The sequence below is a fragment of the Akebia trifoliata genome, chromosome 14 (genome assembly GCF_017979445.1).
Source record: "Akebia trifoliata isolate Shusen 1 chromosome 14, ASM1797944v1, whole genome shotgun sequence".
NCBI lineage: Eukaryota > Viridiplantae > Streptophyta > Magnoliopsida > Ranunculales > Lardizabalaceae > Akebia > Akebia trifoliata.
The window spans coordinates 21,744,685-21,759,923 of NC_141388.1; the positions used below are offsets into that span (position 1 = coordinate 21,744,685).

General features: G+C 38.2%; 1 protein-coding gene across 10 annotated transcripts in view; it reads right to left on the reverse strand.

The window, feature by feature from the left end:
* Positions 1-14,766, reverse strand: part of TERT (telomerase reverse transcriptase) — a 66,979-nt gene extending 52,213 nt beyond the window's left edge. For 5 of the 10 annotated variants that reach the window (XM_086422234.1, XM_086422231.1, XM_086422235.1 and 2 more), the window contains exons 1-5: positions 14,538-14,764; positions 14,158-14,460; positions 9,004-9,081; positions 1,560-1,625; positions 1,276-1,444 (exon numbers count right to left, since the gene is read on the reverse strand). In XM_086422234.1, the coding sequence (XP_086278360.1) occupies positions 1,276-1,444; positions 1,560-1,625; positions 9,004-9,081; positions 14,158-14,457 (613 nt within the window). In that variant the 5' untranslated portion in view covers positions 14,458-14,460; positions 14,538-14,764. The other 5 variants (XM_086422236.1, XM_086422238.1, XM_086422230.1 and 2 more) reach the window with 5 other exon arrangements.
* Positions 14,767-15,239: the final 473 nt, after the last annotated feature.

Sequence of the window (15,239 nt, forward strand, 5' to 3'; positions counted from 1 at the left end):
TGAAAGAATAATTTGGTCGAATTTTGTTGTACATCAAAATACTTCCACCAAAATCTCACATTTTTACACATGAAATTTGATTATTGATCAATATTTATTATTCATAAAAATACTTTGCAAAATGAATAATGATTTCCACTTAAATATATAAAAAAGGAAATGGCCGATTAAATTGTGTCGAACCTTGAGGGGACATGGAAATATTTCAATATATTTCGTGGAAATAAGTCAAATTTAATACTATGGTTTTTGTCAATAAACATTAACTTGAAGGTGCCACGTAGGTGAAGTCTATGTCAGACCTGGGATTGAAACCCAACCTTCAGGCTTTAGACTAATAAAAAAAAATATAGAGATTTTATTGCCATGCCAACTTTTGCTAATGCCACCCCAATTCATCTGAAAATCACCAAAGAAGTGCCATTAGTAAAAGTCGGTGTGGCAATAGAAGCTCTCAAAAAATAAAAAAATAAATATTACACTTATCCAAAAAAAAAAAAAAAAGTTTGACTGAAGTTCAATCACTGATTAAACTTTCAACGTTTTCCTTTCCTCCACCACTTATGTTGGACACAGGCTATTTCATTGTAATCACAAAATTATGACTTTTGGAACGATAGGGGATGGAAAATTCTTTATCCCTCAAGAAATGTTCCATATGACATCACCTTTTTGGCAATAGATGACATGAAGAAAAGTTAAACATTTGGGGTTTGGACCCATTACCTACCAAATAATACTAAACATTTCATTTGAAAAAAAAAAAGGCACAATACGGTGTAGATCCACCTTTGTATCTTAGACTTAAATTTTGTAAACACGTATTAATTGTAAAATCTCAAGAGATTTTTTTTTCACATAACTATTTTTATGCTGTCTTGTTTTCTAGCAATTAAAATAAGTTCTTATCATATAATCTGACTGTAATTTGCAATTTATCAGAGTAAAACTTGATTAGACCATTATCATGGCCATTAAAAAGGGAAAATACAATCAAAAGAATGCAGCAGAGAAACATAAGAATTTCCAAGTGACTCGACTAGAAAAAAAAATGATGAAATAAATGCATGCATATCATGTACTGAGAAAGGGGGGGAAATAATAATAATAATAGAGAGCTTCTATTGCCTCACCAACTTTTGCTAACGCCACCCCAAATGTGTGCTAATTTTTGGTGATTTACATAAAATTGGGGTGGCGTTATATGGCAATAAAATCTATCTAATAATAATAACAACTACTATTCGACATTGCTAAATCCTACATGATGATTACCAGTTTGGGTGGGTAGAGTTGGCTGACATCCAGATCCAGATACATCTTTTGAGTGTTTGGGGCATAAGTCATTGATAGGAAAACCCGTCACTTGAAGGTGAATCCCACGAGGAAGGGGTAAAAATATAGATGCGAACTTTAAAAGATGAACCATGACATCATCTCCAACCTGAAAAATATCACAAACTTATAGCTCTAATGACGAAAAGGTAAACAAGGAATGCCTCAACACGATACCACTGATGCAAAAGGTGGAAAAACAAATGGCATTACTAAGCACTTACCCTCCTTAGAAATAGACTCCAAGCCGAGGTTGTCAAAAGATCCATAACACTGTTGGATTGAGTACACTGCCAAAAAATGGATAAACATTGCCATTGTATGACAACTTGGGACTCAGGAGATTAGAATATCAAGAACAAAGATTTATAATTAATGTTTCTTTAGAAGAAAAAAAAATGTTAGCGTAGTTATCGCATGTTCATGGTCAAGGTCATGTCCATCATTTTCTTCTTTGGAAGGTGAAATGTATTCATTCTGAAAAAACAGAAGGAATACAGTACCAAGGTAGTCAAGGAGAGCACAAGCTAAAAAAGACGAAGCCAAAAACCAGTGAGTGTCTTAAGGTATCAACCTCTTAGTGTCTCATAGATAAATTTGAAGTCCTTGAAAAAGAGTTGTAGAACAGATTTGTGGAGAATAGCGGAAGAAGGAGATAAAAAGCGGCAAAAGAGAGAAAAGATTAGAGAGAAAGATATGAGATTAGGGTCAATCAGCCCTTTCTCATTATTTATATATAAACTCTTCAAAATTACAAGAGACTCCTCATACTTGCTAAAGGCTTCATCTAGTTTCTTTTTTGGAATCCATTGTGTCAACATATCTAGTAATTGTTTGTCTGACTTTACATATGAGTCAGAAAACGATAGAGAGAAAAGTTAATTATGTTTATATGCCCTAATTGGGTTTTAACCAAGAATTACAAGACTAAAAAATGGAAAAGACTAAAAAGGACAATTAACTAAAAAACACTCTAATAAACCAGAATTATTCAACACTCCCCCTCAAGTTGGTGCATAGATATCAACAACGCCCAACTTGGACAAGACACTTTCAAAGGCGGTAAGAATATCAGCGAGTTGCTGAGATGTTGAAACAAACGGAGTACAAATCTGCCCAGAAACAATCTTCTCTCTAATAAAATGTCGATTAACTTCAATATGTTTCGTTCTGTCATTCTGAACCGGATTTGCTGCTATGTTAATGGCTAATTTATTATCACAATATAACGAAAAAGGGATTGTTACGGGAAGACACAAATCAGCTAGTAAGGTCTTGAACCACAACAACTCACACATTCCAAGTGCCATAGCTCTGTATTCTGACTCAACACTGGACCGAGAAATCACATCCTGCTTCTTACTACGCCAAGTTACCAAATTGCTACCAACTTTAGTACAATACCCCAAAGTAGATCGTCTATCAGTCACTGACCCAACATAATCTGCATCTGTCCACGCCTCAATGCGAAGATAACCATGATTACTAAACAAAATACCTCGACCAGGACATCCCTTAAAATATCAAAAATGCGATAAACAGCAGTACAATGAGATGATCGAGGCGAGTGCATAAACTGGCTTACGACACTAACAACATAGGCAATGTTGGGGCGAGTTATAGACAAATAGATCAATTTTCCCACAAGACGCTGATACAGGCCAACATCTGACAAACACTCCCCCTCAGAATCAGTCAACCTGTGATTCTGCTCAATAGGAGTATCAACTGAACAAGAACCAAGCTGACCAGAGTCACGGAGTAAATCAAGGACATATTTACGCTGAGAGATAAATATACTAGAGTGGGATCGTGCAACCTCAATACCCAAAAAATAGCGAAGATGGCCAAGGTCCTTATTCTCAAATTGACATCCTAAGTAGAATTTGACCTCGGTAATGCCAGTACTATCATCTCCAGTAAGGACAATATCATCCACATAAACAATTAGAGCGACAATTTTGCCCTTAGAGTGCCGCAAGAAAAGAGTGTGATCAGCAGAACTCTGATGGAAACCAAACTGATGCATTGCCCTAGTAAAACGCTCAGACCATGCACGAGGAGACTGCTTCAGTCCATAGAGAGAGCGACGAAGACGGCAAACATATGTACGAGAAGTAGGTGTGAGAAAACCATGAGGTTGAACCATATAGAGTTCTTCCTGAATATCACCATTGAAAAATGCATTCTTGACATCTAACTGAAAAAGAGGCCACCCTCTAATTGCGGCAATAAAAAAAGAACTCGAATGTAGTCATCTTGGCAACGGGAGTGAATGTCTCCTGATAATCAATCTCATAAGTCTGAGAATAGCCTTTTACCACCAGACGGGCCTTATAACGAGCAATAGAACCATCGGAATTATACTTAAGGGTGAAAACCCAACGACATCCCACAGCCTTCCTCTTAGGCGGAAGAGGAACCAGTTCCCAAGTCTGAGTCTTTTCAAGAGCATTTAACTCATCAATCATAGCGGCTCGCCACTCAGGATGGGCAATAGCATCTACAATAGTATTAGGAGGAGAAACAGCGGAAACAGAAGCAAGAAAGCTCCGATAGGAGGGTGAGAGAGTAGAATCAGATATATAATTAGAGATAGGATAAGTACAAGTGCGCTTACCCTTGCGAGTGGTAATAGGATGATCATCACAAGGAACAATAGGAGGCGGAGCTGAAGATTGCGTGGCCACCGAGAATAAACCTGCAAGGAAGGAGGTGACGAGCTAACAGGGGGTGGAGAAAGAGGAACAGGCATTGGAAGAGGAAATAACAAATGAGAGGGATCATCATGAGGAGAATCTAGAGGAAACCACTCGGACTGAACATTAATTAACCCATTGTAGTATGAGGTATGCTCAAAGAAGGAAACATCCCGAGAAATGAAACGCCTTCGAGAAGGAGGATGATAACAACGATATCCTTTCTGGGTAGAGGAATACCTCAAAAAAATACATTTAATGGCCTTCGGGTCAAGTTTGGTACGAGTTTGGTCAAGAATTTAAACAAAACAGATGCACCCAAACACGCGTGGAGGAAGTGGAAACAAAGGACAATCCGGATGGAGTTTAAAGAAGGGCGTAGCAAACTGAAGAACCTGGGAGGGAGTCCGATTAATAATATAAACAGCAGTAAGGACTACATCTGCCCAATAGGATTGTGGTACGTTCATGCCAATAGAAAGAGCACAAGCTAACTCCAGAATATGACGATTTTTTCTTTCAGATCGACCATTTTGTTGAGGAGTCATAACATTGGACATTTAGTGCTCAATACCAGACTCTAAACACAATTTCAAAACCTCACTATAAGTGTACTCAGCACCATGATCAGAACGGAATGTCTTAATGGTACGACCAAACTGGGTATGATCCATAGCAAGAAATTGCTTAAAGATCTCATACACTTCTCTTGTGTTTCATAAGATAGACTCAAGTGATGCGAATGTGGTCATTGATAAACAAGACAAAATAACGAAAACCGAGAGTGGAAGTAACTGGAGAAGGACCCCACACGTCAGAGTTAATTAGGTCAAAACATAGCAGGTGCAATAGTATTCATACTACTAAGATAATGAGAATGTACATGTTTAGCTAATTGACAAGTTTCACATGAAAAATCAAGTAAATTGTTATTATGAAATAAACCAGGGAACATGTGTCTTAAATATCCAAAAGAAATGTGGCATAAACGTAAGTGCCAACGCATTACAAAAGTCTTATTAGACTGACTACTACTACTAAGCTGACAAACGGAGTGAGTGCTAGGTGAACCGGGTGCATCCAAGATACACAAGCCATTCACTTCATGTCCAGTGCCAATCTTCTTCTTCGACTCCAGATCCTGAAAGATACAATGAGAGGGATAAAAAGTTACACTACAATTCAAATTTTTGGTAGTGCTACTAACAGATATGAGATTAGTAGTAAGTTGAGGAACATGCAGTGTATTAGTCAAGGATAAAGAAGGTGTAATAGAAAATTCACCTTGACCAGCTATAGATAATAAAGAACCATCAACAAGGCGAACCTTGCGAGAACCAGAACAAACACTATAGGTTTGGAATAGGAGGACATACCGGTCATATTATCTGAGGCACCAGAATCAATGATCCATGGTGAGGAGATGGTGGAAACACTGTGTGCAGATGCAAATGTACCTGAGTGAGCGAAAGTAGAGACCGACTGAGATGAAGCCTCCATCTGATTGAAGAATTTCCTGAACTTGTCAAGCTCGGTTTGGGATAGAGATACGGAATCCGAGGAGGAGGTAGGAGTTGAAGGAAGTGCTAGATCAGTAGTCGGCTAAGAGACTACATGAGATGAAGATCGTTGAGACTGTTGACGTTGTTGATTAGGACAACCATGAAGTGCATAACAACGAGCCTTCACGTGACCCAACTTTTCACAATGATCACATTTATGTCGCTGACAGGTAGGTAGAGACCCACTAGGAGACTGTGGAGAAGGTAGGCAAGCAAACATAGCTGAATGGTCTTCTGAAGAATGAGGTAGGACAGCTGTGCGACGACTCTCATCAACCAAGACATAAGAATATGCAGTCTGTAAGGACGGAAAAGGATCCATACCCAATAAATGAACTCTCGCATACTCAAACTCATCCCGGAGCCCGACTAGAAACTGAAAAACTCGATTCTTATCTAGAATCGACGCATGTAATGCCTCATCAACAGAGTCCTTCCAAGCATAAGACGAGGAGTAGAAGGTCAACTCTTCCCATCAAGCCCGGAGCTGGGATATGTAAGAGGTAACCGAAAAGTCACCTTGTGAAAGGCGGGAAATCTCACGCTCCTAGTTAAAGATCCGGACATTGTTTTGACATTGCGAATAGATATTCTTTGTGGAATCCCATATCTATTTGGCTATCTTGGAGAACATAAACCCAACCGCAATGTGTGGTTACATAGATGTAACTAGCCAAGAACGGACCATAAAGTCATTAGCAAACCATTGGGGATAAGTGATGTCAGTCGATGTTGGCTGCTTTTCCGCCCCTGTAAGGTACCCAATCTTCCCTTTTCCACCAATAAACATTTCAACCGATCGGGCCCAAAAAAGATAATTAGGACCATCTAATTTTACGGTGGTAATTTGAATGCCTGGAAAGTCGGTTGTATAAGGGGGAAGACCTCCCGATCCATTGTTATTACCGGTGATCGAGGAAGATGTCTCGGAGGCCATCAAGAGAATCTATGAGGTTTGGTTTGAAGGGTGGTCAAACTAAAAATAAAATAAAAATTATGCGGGGTGCTGTAACCTACAACCAGCAAGGTTGCTATGAGCGAGCCTTCTAACAATGTCTGGAGGGATCGTAAAGGGATAGTAGCTTCCAAATCAGGATCTGCTGTGATCGCAGCCACCAAACTACAGAGTCTAGAGTGTCGTAGCTTCCAAGTACAAAGACTGCTAAGTTAGTTTATGATCGTAGATTCAAAACAACACCTCTGCAGTGATTCAAAACTGCACCTCTGTAAATTTTATGATTAAAAAACCAAAAAATCAGCACCTCTGCAGTGATCGTAGCCACCCAAAACCCCTTCTGTGATGGTCTCAAACCTTAACAGCACCTCTGCAGGGATCATAGCCACCCAAAAACTCTTTTGCAGTGATCGCAAGTCCCAAACTGCACCTCTGCAGTTATCGTGGATGACAAACAGCACCTCTGTTGTTGTCGTGGATGACAAACAGCCACAGAACTGTTGCCGCAAGTTGCTGAGGATGGTTCAATGGCCATCATATGGTTCAACAACTACAAACAACCTAGAAACAGCAACTCTGTTGTTGAACAGATGGAGTTTGTAGTAAAGAAGATGTCGATAGAGTAGGCTCTAATACCAAGTCAAAATATGATAGAGAGAAAAGTTAATTATGTTTATCTACCCTAATTGGGCTTTAACTAAGAATTACAAGACTAAAAAATGGAAAAGACTAAAAAGGACAACTAACTAAAAAACACTCTAATAAACCAAAATTATTCAACAACATGTAAGGCACATAACTTGTGATGTAGGACAACCTAGATTTGCTTGATCCGAAGGTTGTTCTACTTGAGAAGGGTGGTGGAAAGGCTAATTAAGTTGTAGAGGAGCTACAACTGGCATTGAGGAGTCCAACTAGTTGGTGTGATCAGCGAGAGTCTCTTGCTGGATTGTCTTATGACAACGAGAATAAACTTGTGACTATTTTCCTTTGTCTATTAATTCCCCAGACAAAGATACAAACGATGAATGTTTCAGCCCCACCCTACTAACATCAGCAGTCAAAGAGAAAACTTTGGCTAAAATTCCTTGATGTTATGCTTAAACCGAATGCTTGATCTAATATCAAGTTGTAGTTCAATCTAGAAAGAATGAGAAGAGAAGAGGGAATAAAGAAATAAGAGATTAGGGAGCATAATTTGTGAGATTAGGGTTAATCAGTCACTCATATATATATATTAACTTCTTATTTGGACTCCTCTAGCATAAATATAATATAAGACTTAATTATTTGTACAGTATCTATAGTGGAAGTAACTAATGATTGGACAACTTGTAGAACTTGATTTCAAGGTTGTATATAAGTGACTGGCTGGCCGAAAAATAAAAATAACATAAAATCAGCACGTTTTAGTGGTCAAAGTGTAACAGGGATTGTAGGGGTTATTATATGAAGAGTTTGGTTTCAAATGGGTCTCAATGTTAATGGTGTAGAGTAATCTATTGAGTTTATTTTCTCTCTTCACTGATCTCCTTGACCTCCTTGGTTTGCCTCCTTGGTTTGCTTGTATTGCTTCTTTGCTGTTAATAATTCTTATACCTATAGAGCATAGCTTGTTATCATTTATTAATACATTGTTATCTAATCCCTCCATCTTCTCTAAGCCTTTTGAATGGCTTCGCAAACACAATCCAACAGTACAAGAAAATTCAAACTTGAGATTCATTTTGAACTCTTATATTATAAAAATACAAGGAATGCCAAACAATCAAAAATATACAAGGAGTGTCCAACACAACTTATAAATTCATTTGATGATAAAAATAAAGTAGACAAAGCTCAATTTTAAAGACAATAGTAGATAACATATGTATCATTGACCAAATATTTACACTTGCCACATAGGATGTATCCTCTGCATTTACCAAGTAAGGGAATCCTAAAAGTTGTTTAGGTTGATAATGAAAGGCATAGTATCATGGTTCAAAAAATTGGAATGCATTGGTTCCCCCCAAGACCAACCCTGGAACACTGAATGTTTTGGAACGTCGGATACCAACAAAGGGTTGGTCCAGGACCACACCTCAGGAAGTGGAGATCTTGAGTTCAATTCCCCCCTTGGTGGCCACCCCATGGGATTTATCCCAATACACCTAGTACATGTGGAAGGGGTGACATGTGTACCCCATGGGATTAGTCGATTGCTCTTAGAGGCTAGATACCCAAGGTATCAAAAAAAAAATGTATCACATTGTACAGGAATATATTGATCGATACAATATCCATTTTTTCATTAATTAAACATTCCTTCGATAAAACATTTTAGACCTTGGCTATGACCTCTTTAATCACATGCCCCATTTGTAATTTTATTCTAGTAGGAGTTCCAATTTGTAAATGTACAACAAGATTGCATACAAAAAAAAAAAGTACAACAAGATTGCATACTTGCCTCATTATACCCTTTGCATATTACATTAGGAGAGATGGATGAGTCACAAATTATCATCTCTATAGTCCTTTTGACAATCTGAAAACATGGGTAGAAGAATTGTAGAAAAAATATGAGAAATCACTCAAACCAAAAAAACACATAAATAAATATATATATATAAATCCAACTATATCCTCTAAACAATTGCTTATATAAATGCAATTGATGAACAAAATGACAAGTATTGTATTTTTAATTCCCAATTATATCATCTCTCTTCTCAACATCAATTCTCTCTCCCAGAACCATGGATCAAAACTAATTTTTTTTATTTTTAACTCTTGAGTTTTATTATGAAATCTAGAAGGTTGTGGCATTTAATTGCTAATGTGGCCATGTGGGCCCAATGATGAATTTGTAGGGATGGCAAAGGGGTGGGTTTGGGTCGGTTTTAGCTTAACCCAACCTCGATTACCATTATTCACCCCGAACCCACCTCAACCCTGTCTTAAGTCTAATTTCTTTTTTACCCATCCCCATCCCTAATAGTTTTTCTAACCCCCTACCCCACCCTTTCAAATGAGCAACTCACCAACAAGTAAAAGTTGGGGAGCCAATAGAAGCTCTCTATCATTTTTTTCTTAAACTTCTGTTTGTTTGGGTTTAAGATTTAATATGAGCCTAATCAAAATTATAAACAACTACTGAAATTGTTTGAATGAGTATTAAAATGTTTTGGAATGTTGAGAAAATAATTTCAGCCAAACCTTTGTAATGTTTGAATGGCGTGTTTTTTAATCTTTCAGTGGTGTGGAGGGTTTTATAGGCCTTCCACTCCTCGAGATGTGAACTGTCTCTTGAAATCGAGCTTGGTCTTGATCTAACGGTCTCCTCTTTACGAGGGTAGCCTAACTCACCTTGGCTCATTCGCTAGTATTGACTTGGTTCTCCTCAACTATTTCTGTTGGCACTGATTTGGTTGGTTTGAGGTGCTAGAAATCTTCCGCTTGCGGGCTCCCAAATCAACTCAAAAGCATTTCGACTTTCCACACCTCGGGTGGTAAAATACTAACTGTTTTGGACGGTCGACCCTAGGTGTCTTTCTTCTGTGTTTGACGGTATGACCAACCTCTTTGGCTGGTGTGTTCAACTTCCGCTCTTGGTCCTAGGCTTTTCTCTTTGGCGGTGGCTTGATTCACTTCCAGCCTCTTGTTGATGTTGCCCTTGTTTTTCTTTTTTGATGATTGACTTGTTCGTCCTCCTTTACTGGCGTTGTCTTAGTCATCTTCTTCTATTGGAAGACTTGGCTTTGATCTATGATCTCTTACTTCCTTCGTCGATAGATTGACTCCCTTCCGCTCCTTAGTGACCTCTAGGATGGCAAAAGATGAGATGGTAAGAAGGATGAGGTCCTGAGTAGTGCCTGCCAATGTTCCTCTAACAATTTTGTTAGTACACAGATAGAAAAAAATAAATGAAAAAGAAGATGAACAGTGGATTTTCAAAGTGATCTTTCCTCTATGGATTTTTCTCTTTTTTTCTTAGTTGCCACTTCCCATCCTTTTTTCCAACTAGCAGTCCCTTTCTCAATTTGGTGTCACCACACAGTCGATCCAGGTTTAATGTGAGATGTTCAGTTTGAAACACACTTGAGTGTTTAGGAAGAAGGATCCATCACTTGTCAATAGGTTTTGATCCTGATGTATAAGTGTTACAGGTTATTAATATGAATTAAAAAGATCTCTAACACATGGCGTCCCATCAGTCTAATTCAGATTTTTCTTGTACTTATCATGCAGTGGACGTGCTCAGTCTTAGATTTTTGCTCGGAGTCATTCATGTGTTGTAGGTCTAGTCAAATGTGAGTTGGGGTTTGATTTGAGTTCGGTCTAGTGTTATGAATGAGATGACTTGTTTTAAGAGGAAGTTCTCATTTCTCTTAAGTCTGTCTTGGATATTCTATGGACCCTAAGTCCGTTCTGAGGTTCGACCGATCTATACTACGTTTGGAAAAGCCGTGTGAAGGCTAAATTCATCCGAATACGTTCCGTTTTTGAAACTTCAGTGTTTGGGATGGATTACAACTCTTTTTAATTGTCGATTCCTTCGTCAAAATCAGCCGATTCTCTTGACTACCAACACTTCAACGAGTCTCCGCAAAATCACACGGTTCCACAAAAATAGAGTGAAAAACTTGGCGCCATATCTCTCTCTCTCTCTCTCTCTCTCTCTCTCTCTCTCTCTCTCTCTCTCTCTTACAATCTTACAATTAAGAATTCATCCCTGCAACTCTCTCAGGTAAGCAACTGTTTCTCTGTATTTTTTGTCTTTTTATTCAATGTTCTTGTTTTAAGCAATCCCTCCCCCAATGTTAATCATTGAAAAATTCAAGAGAACCTAGAAGTAAAAGAGAAAAAAAAAAAAAAAAAAGTAAGACAGAAATTTACCTCCATTCACCCATCGATTTCAATCCTCATTCACCCACAAACCTTCGGTTTCAACCCTCATCCTTATCCATTCGATTTCAGTCGCCCTCATTGCTTTCACCATTCATTCTCATCTCCTAAGCACCACCATCATCATTTTATCACCATTGTCATCGTTTTAACACCAAATAGCAGCTCAGTTGCACAGCAGCACCGCAGCCCTCCATTAACGGCCAACTCTGTCAACACCCTCTCTCACTCACGACTCACCCATGGTACCCACCTTCATCATCTTGTCTCCTTTAACACCCAATAGCAGCTCAGCTACACAGCAGCACTGCAGCCCTCCATTAACGGCCAACTCTGTCAACAGCCTCTCTCACTCACGACTCACCCATGGAACCCACTTTCATCGCACTCAACTCACCTTTGGGCTCTCGACAGCACCCACAAAACTCAACCACACAACTCTCTGACTCTAAATCAAGCTGGAGACTTAAAGAAAACCATGAAACTCCCACAGCCACAGAAATATGTGAGTTAGAAACAGAGTTAAAAGAGAGTTATATTGCCACACCAACTTTTGTTAACACTACACCAACTGTAGCAATTCTTTGGTGATTTCCCAATAATGCTGACATTAAGTGGTAGATTTGGGCTTCGGCCATTCAATTTCTTCAAAAGAAGTCCAGTGTTGAAAACTATGCCTACTAATCTTGGACATTGGCCCAATTACACTGCCATTCTCTAGACAATGTACATGATCAAACTAGTGAGTCCAATAAACATTGGCCTTGACTTAATCTATTTCCATTATGTCTGCAAGACTACTTATGTTAGGAATTTCTTTTTTTTTTTTTAGATAGCAGAAATAAGATTGCTAGAGAACGACCTGTTACCAATTTCAATACAACCTAGATTATTTGTGATAAAGCATAATGTGTTACTTACATCTTATTATATTTTAGGAAGATTAATTGTATTAGATTAGTTTAAGATAGTGATAGAGTTTGTCTATAAGACTTCGTTAGATGGAAGTGATGAGAGTTGGGGTGCACTTAAATAAGACAATCAAGTTGTGGAAGTGTATGCCCTGCAATACACATGTGCAGTACAATGTTTGATGTTAGTAAATGGTGTAGTACAATGTGAAATCGATAAATACAAGTATTATCAATGGGTATTTACAATTAGTAAACGTTGGTGTGACCTATTTTTTTCCTTAACATTACAACCATTGGATTGAAAAGGATCTTACACGACGGTTCGGATATTTATCAGATAGGATTGGGTATCGGAAAAGATTCGATTCATTGTTAGGCCCGAGATCTCCATCAAAGGGTGGTAGAGATAAGTGGAGAAATTAAAATTTTCTAAAGATGAGTTCTTGTTTTTTAGGAATTAGTTTAGATCTACAATTTTCTGAAAATCCTTGGGAGTATTCACCTATCTCAACCGTTTGTTTAATGGACATTATCAAAGCACCTTTAAGACTAATAATAATGTTATTTTTAAAGAGACTCTATTGTCTCGATAACTTTTACTAACAGCACCACCATTCCTATGATATCAATAAATTTATAATGCCATATATACATGATGTAAAATTTTATTTAATTATTTATTATTTATTTGATAGACATTAAGTATGTTAGTACAGAAAAAATGAAATTGAATTTTTATTTTTATTTTTTAATATTAAATAATATGTTTATGCTTATTGTTAACATATTAGTACTTATATTAGATAAATAAATTTTTTTTTAATATTATTTTTAATTTCATCCAGCAATTTCTAGACAGTAGGTTACCAAACAGTTCAACATCTTAACAACACAATTAGACAGCATGTTACCAAACAATATATTCAATTTAGCAAGTTGCTTCAGCAACAGCAATAGCAACTTTCTTTCAGCTTCAGCAACTTTACATACAACTTTTCCAAACAGAGCACTAGTCGATTTCTTTAAACCCAACTGTAGCTTGTCGTCTTATACTTGTCTACCTAAGGTCCTTTCTAACTCTGTTTTTTTTTTTTTTTTTTTTTGGAGGGTCTCAGTTGGTACCATTGCTCCTCACTTTTTAGGGCAGGAGGGCTAACAACTATCTTTCTTCTTACTGTGACATATCTGGCTTAGGGTGTAGAGCTCGGTAACTTGTTTCGTTTATGGGTTTGAAAAAATTGTCTTAAAACTCTTAGTGGGCTTCTTGTTTTATTTCCATATGGCACATATCCTCATCCTATTGCGTGACAAAAATGGTCTCCACAATTGGTATTTGGGGTTGTTAAATAATTTAAGAAATTGGGGTGTAATACATCAGGGCGGGGCGGATTGGCTGGAGGGGCGGGGTATATCAAAACTGTCCCCATTCCAAAACCGAATCGATTTTTCATTTTGAGAAGATAGAGGATGAGTATATGGTTTAAAGAACTAGAAGTCCATGGGTATTTAACCCTTCAAGAGAATGTGGATCCCACTCTAAGGTTTGCTGGGTAACAAATTTGATAAAGCAAGTTTCCCTTAGTTGTCAGAACTCCAAGGGGAGTTTTGTAATAAAAACGCTACATTGAGATCTGCCCAGTAAATCTCTCTTATTCTTAAAACTATCCCAAATTCCAAATGATTCGAACTCTGTTATGGATGGAATGTTCTGTATCAGAATGATAGTCTCTTGAGACAGCTCATGTATCTGTGTATGTGTGTGTTTGAGAGAGAGAGAGAGAGAGAGAGAGAGAGAGCTTGACCTGTCGCTGTGACCATCGACAATCAGGATAGAACACAGAGAGCTGTGGTGCATTTTCGGATACAACCACGAAGCATCGGTTCAAAAGCTTGCTGTAGTCAGATGGATCTTCAGGCCTCAAAAGGAAGGACAGAGCATCAGCGCCACAACAACCGAGGCAGCGTAGTCCCTTGCACTGGCACTCCACAGCTGAGAGTGGTGGCGGAGGCAGCAAATATATGATGGTCTCTGCTAACGTGCGCGCTCGATTACCATACACCCTCCATAGAACCTCGGGGACGACTCCTCCCCTATTCTCCATTGCCTACACTACGAGAGAGGAGAGGGTTAAAAAAATAAGACGAATAGAGCTTTGGGAAGGTTTACTTACTGCATTACTACCTTAGACAGACTTCGTAGTTCGTACCGAGGAGAAGTTTGTGAGAAGAGATACTCTCGAATGTGAATGAAGTGAGGAGATGAAGCCACGTCATCAAATACACAAATTTATTGGTTTTAATGTGTCTTATTAGTTAAATGCATCCTCATCTCACCATAGGTGATTTTTTTATTACCTCTGACAACTTAGCTTCGTCATTTCATTGTGTGCTCTCTTCTCCTCTGATCGAATGGTGGTATCTGCCAAAACTCTTTGACAATAAGCTCAAGTTAATTCTTAGAATATGATAATAAGCTCTTAATCTCTCAAAATATGATTAACACAATTTTCTCTTGGGCCTCTTTCTCTATTTATCCCATCTCCCAAAGATCTTCTCATAATGAAAGTCTTCGTGATGCCTGATCTTCAGGGATCTCCCTACTAAAATCCCTTGCTTTTCAAGGAAGATACCTAATCTCGGAAGAGTCCATGTTAATCGCACCATCTCCTCCAAGATTTTTGAGATATCCCCCCAAATCAAGAGATTTGGGAGATTCGATGTTTGCTTATGTGACCTTACCCTGCTCTACCCTTTATGCATAACAGGGTGGGCACTTTAGCTTGCCCTATGTCTAGGTTGGATTGACTTAGGTACCATTTAGAGTAGAGTTGTACTGTTTTACCCAATTTATCTAATTTGTCCATATCTAGACATGTGTAGGGTC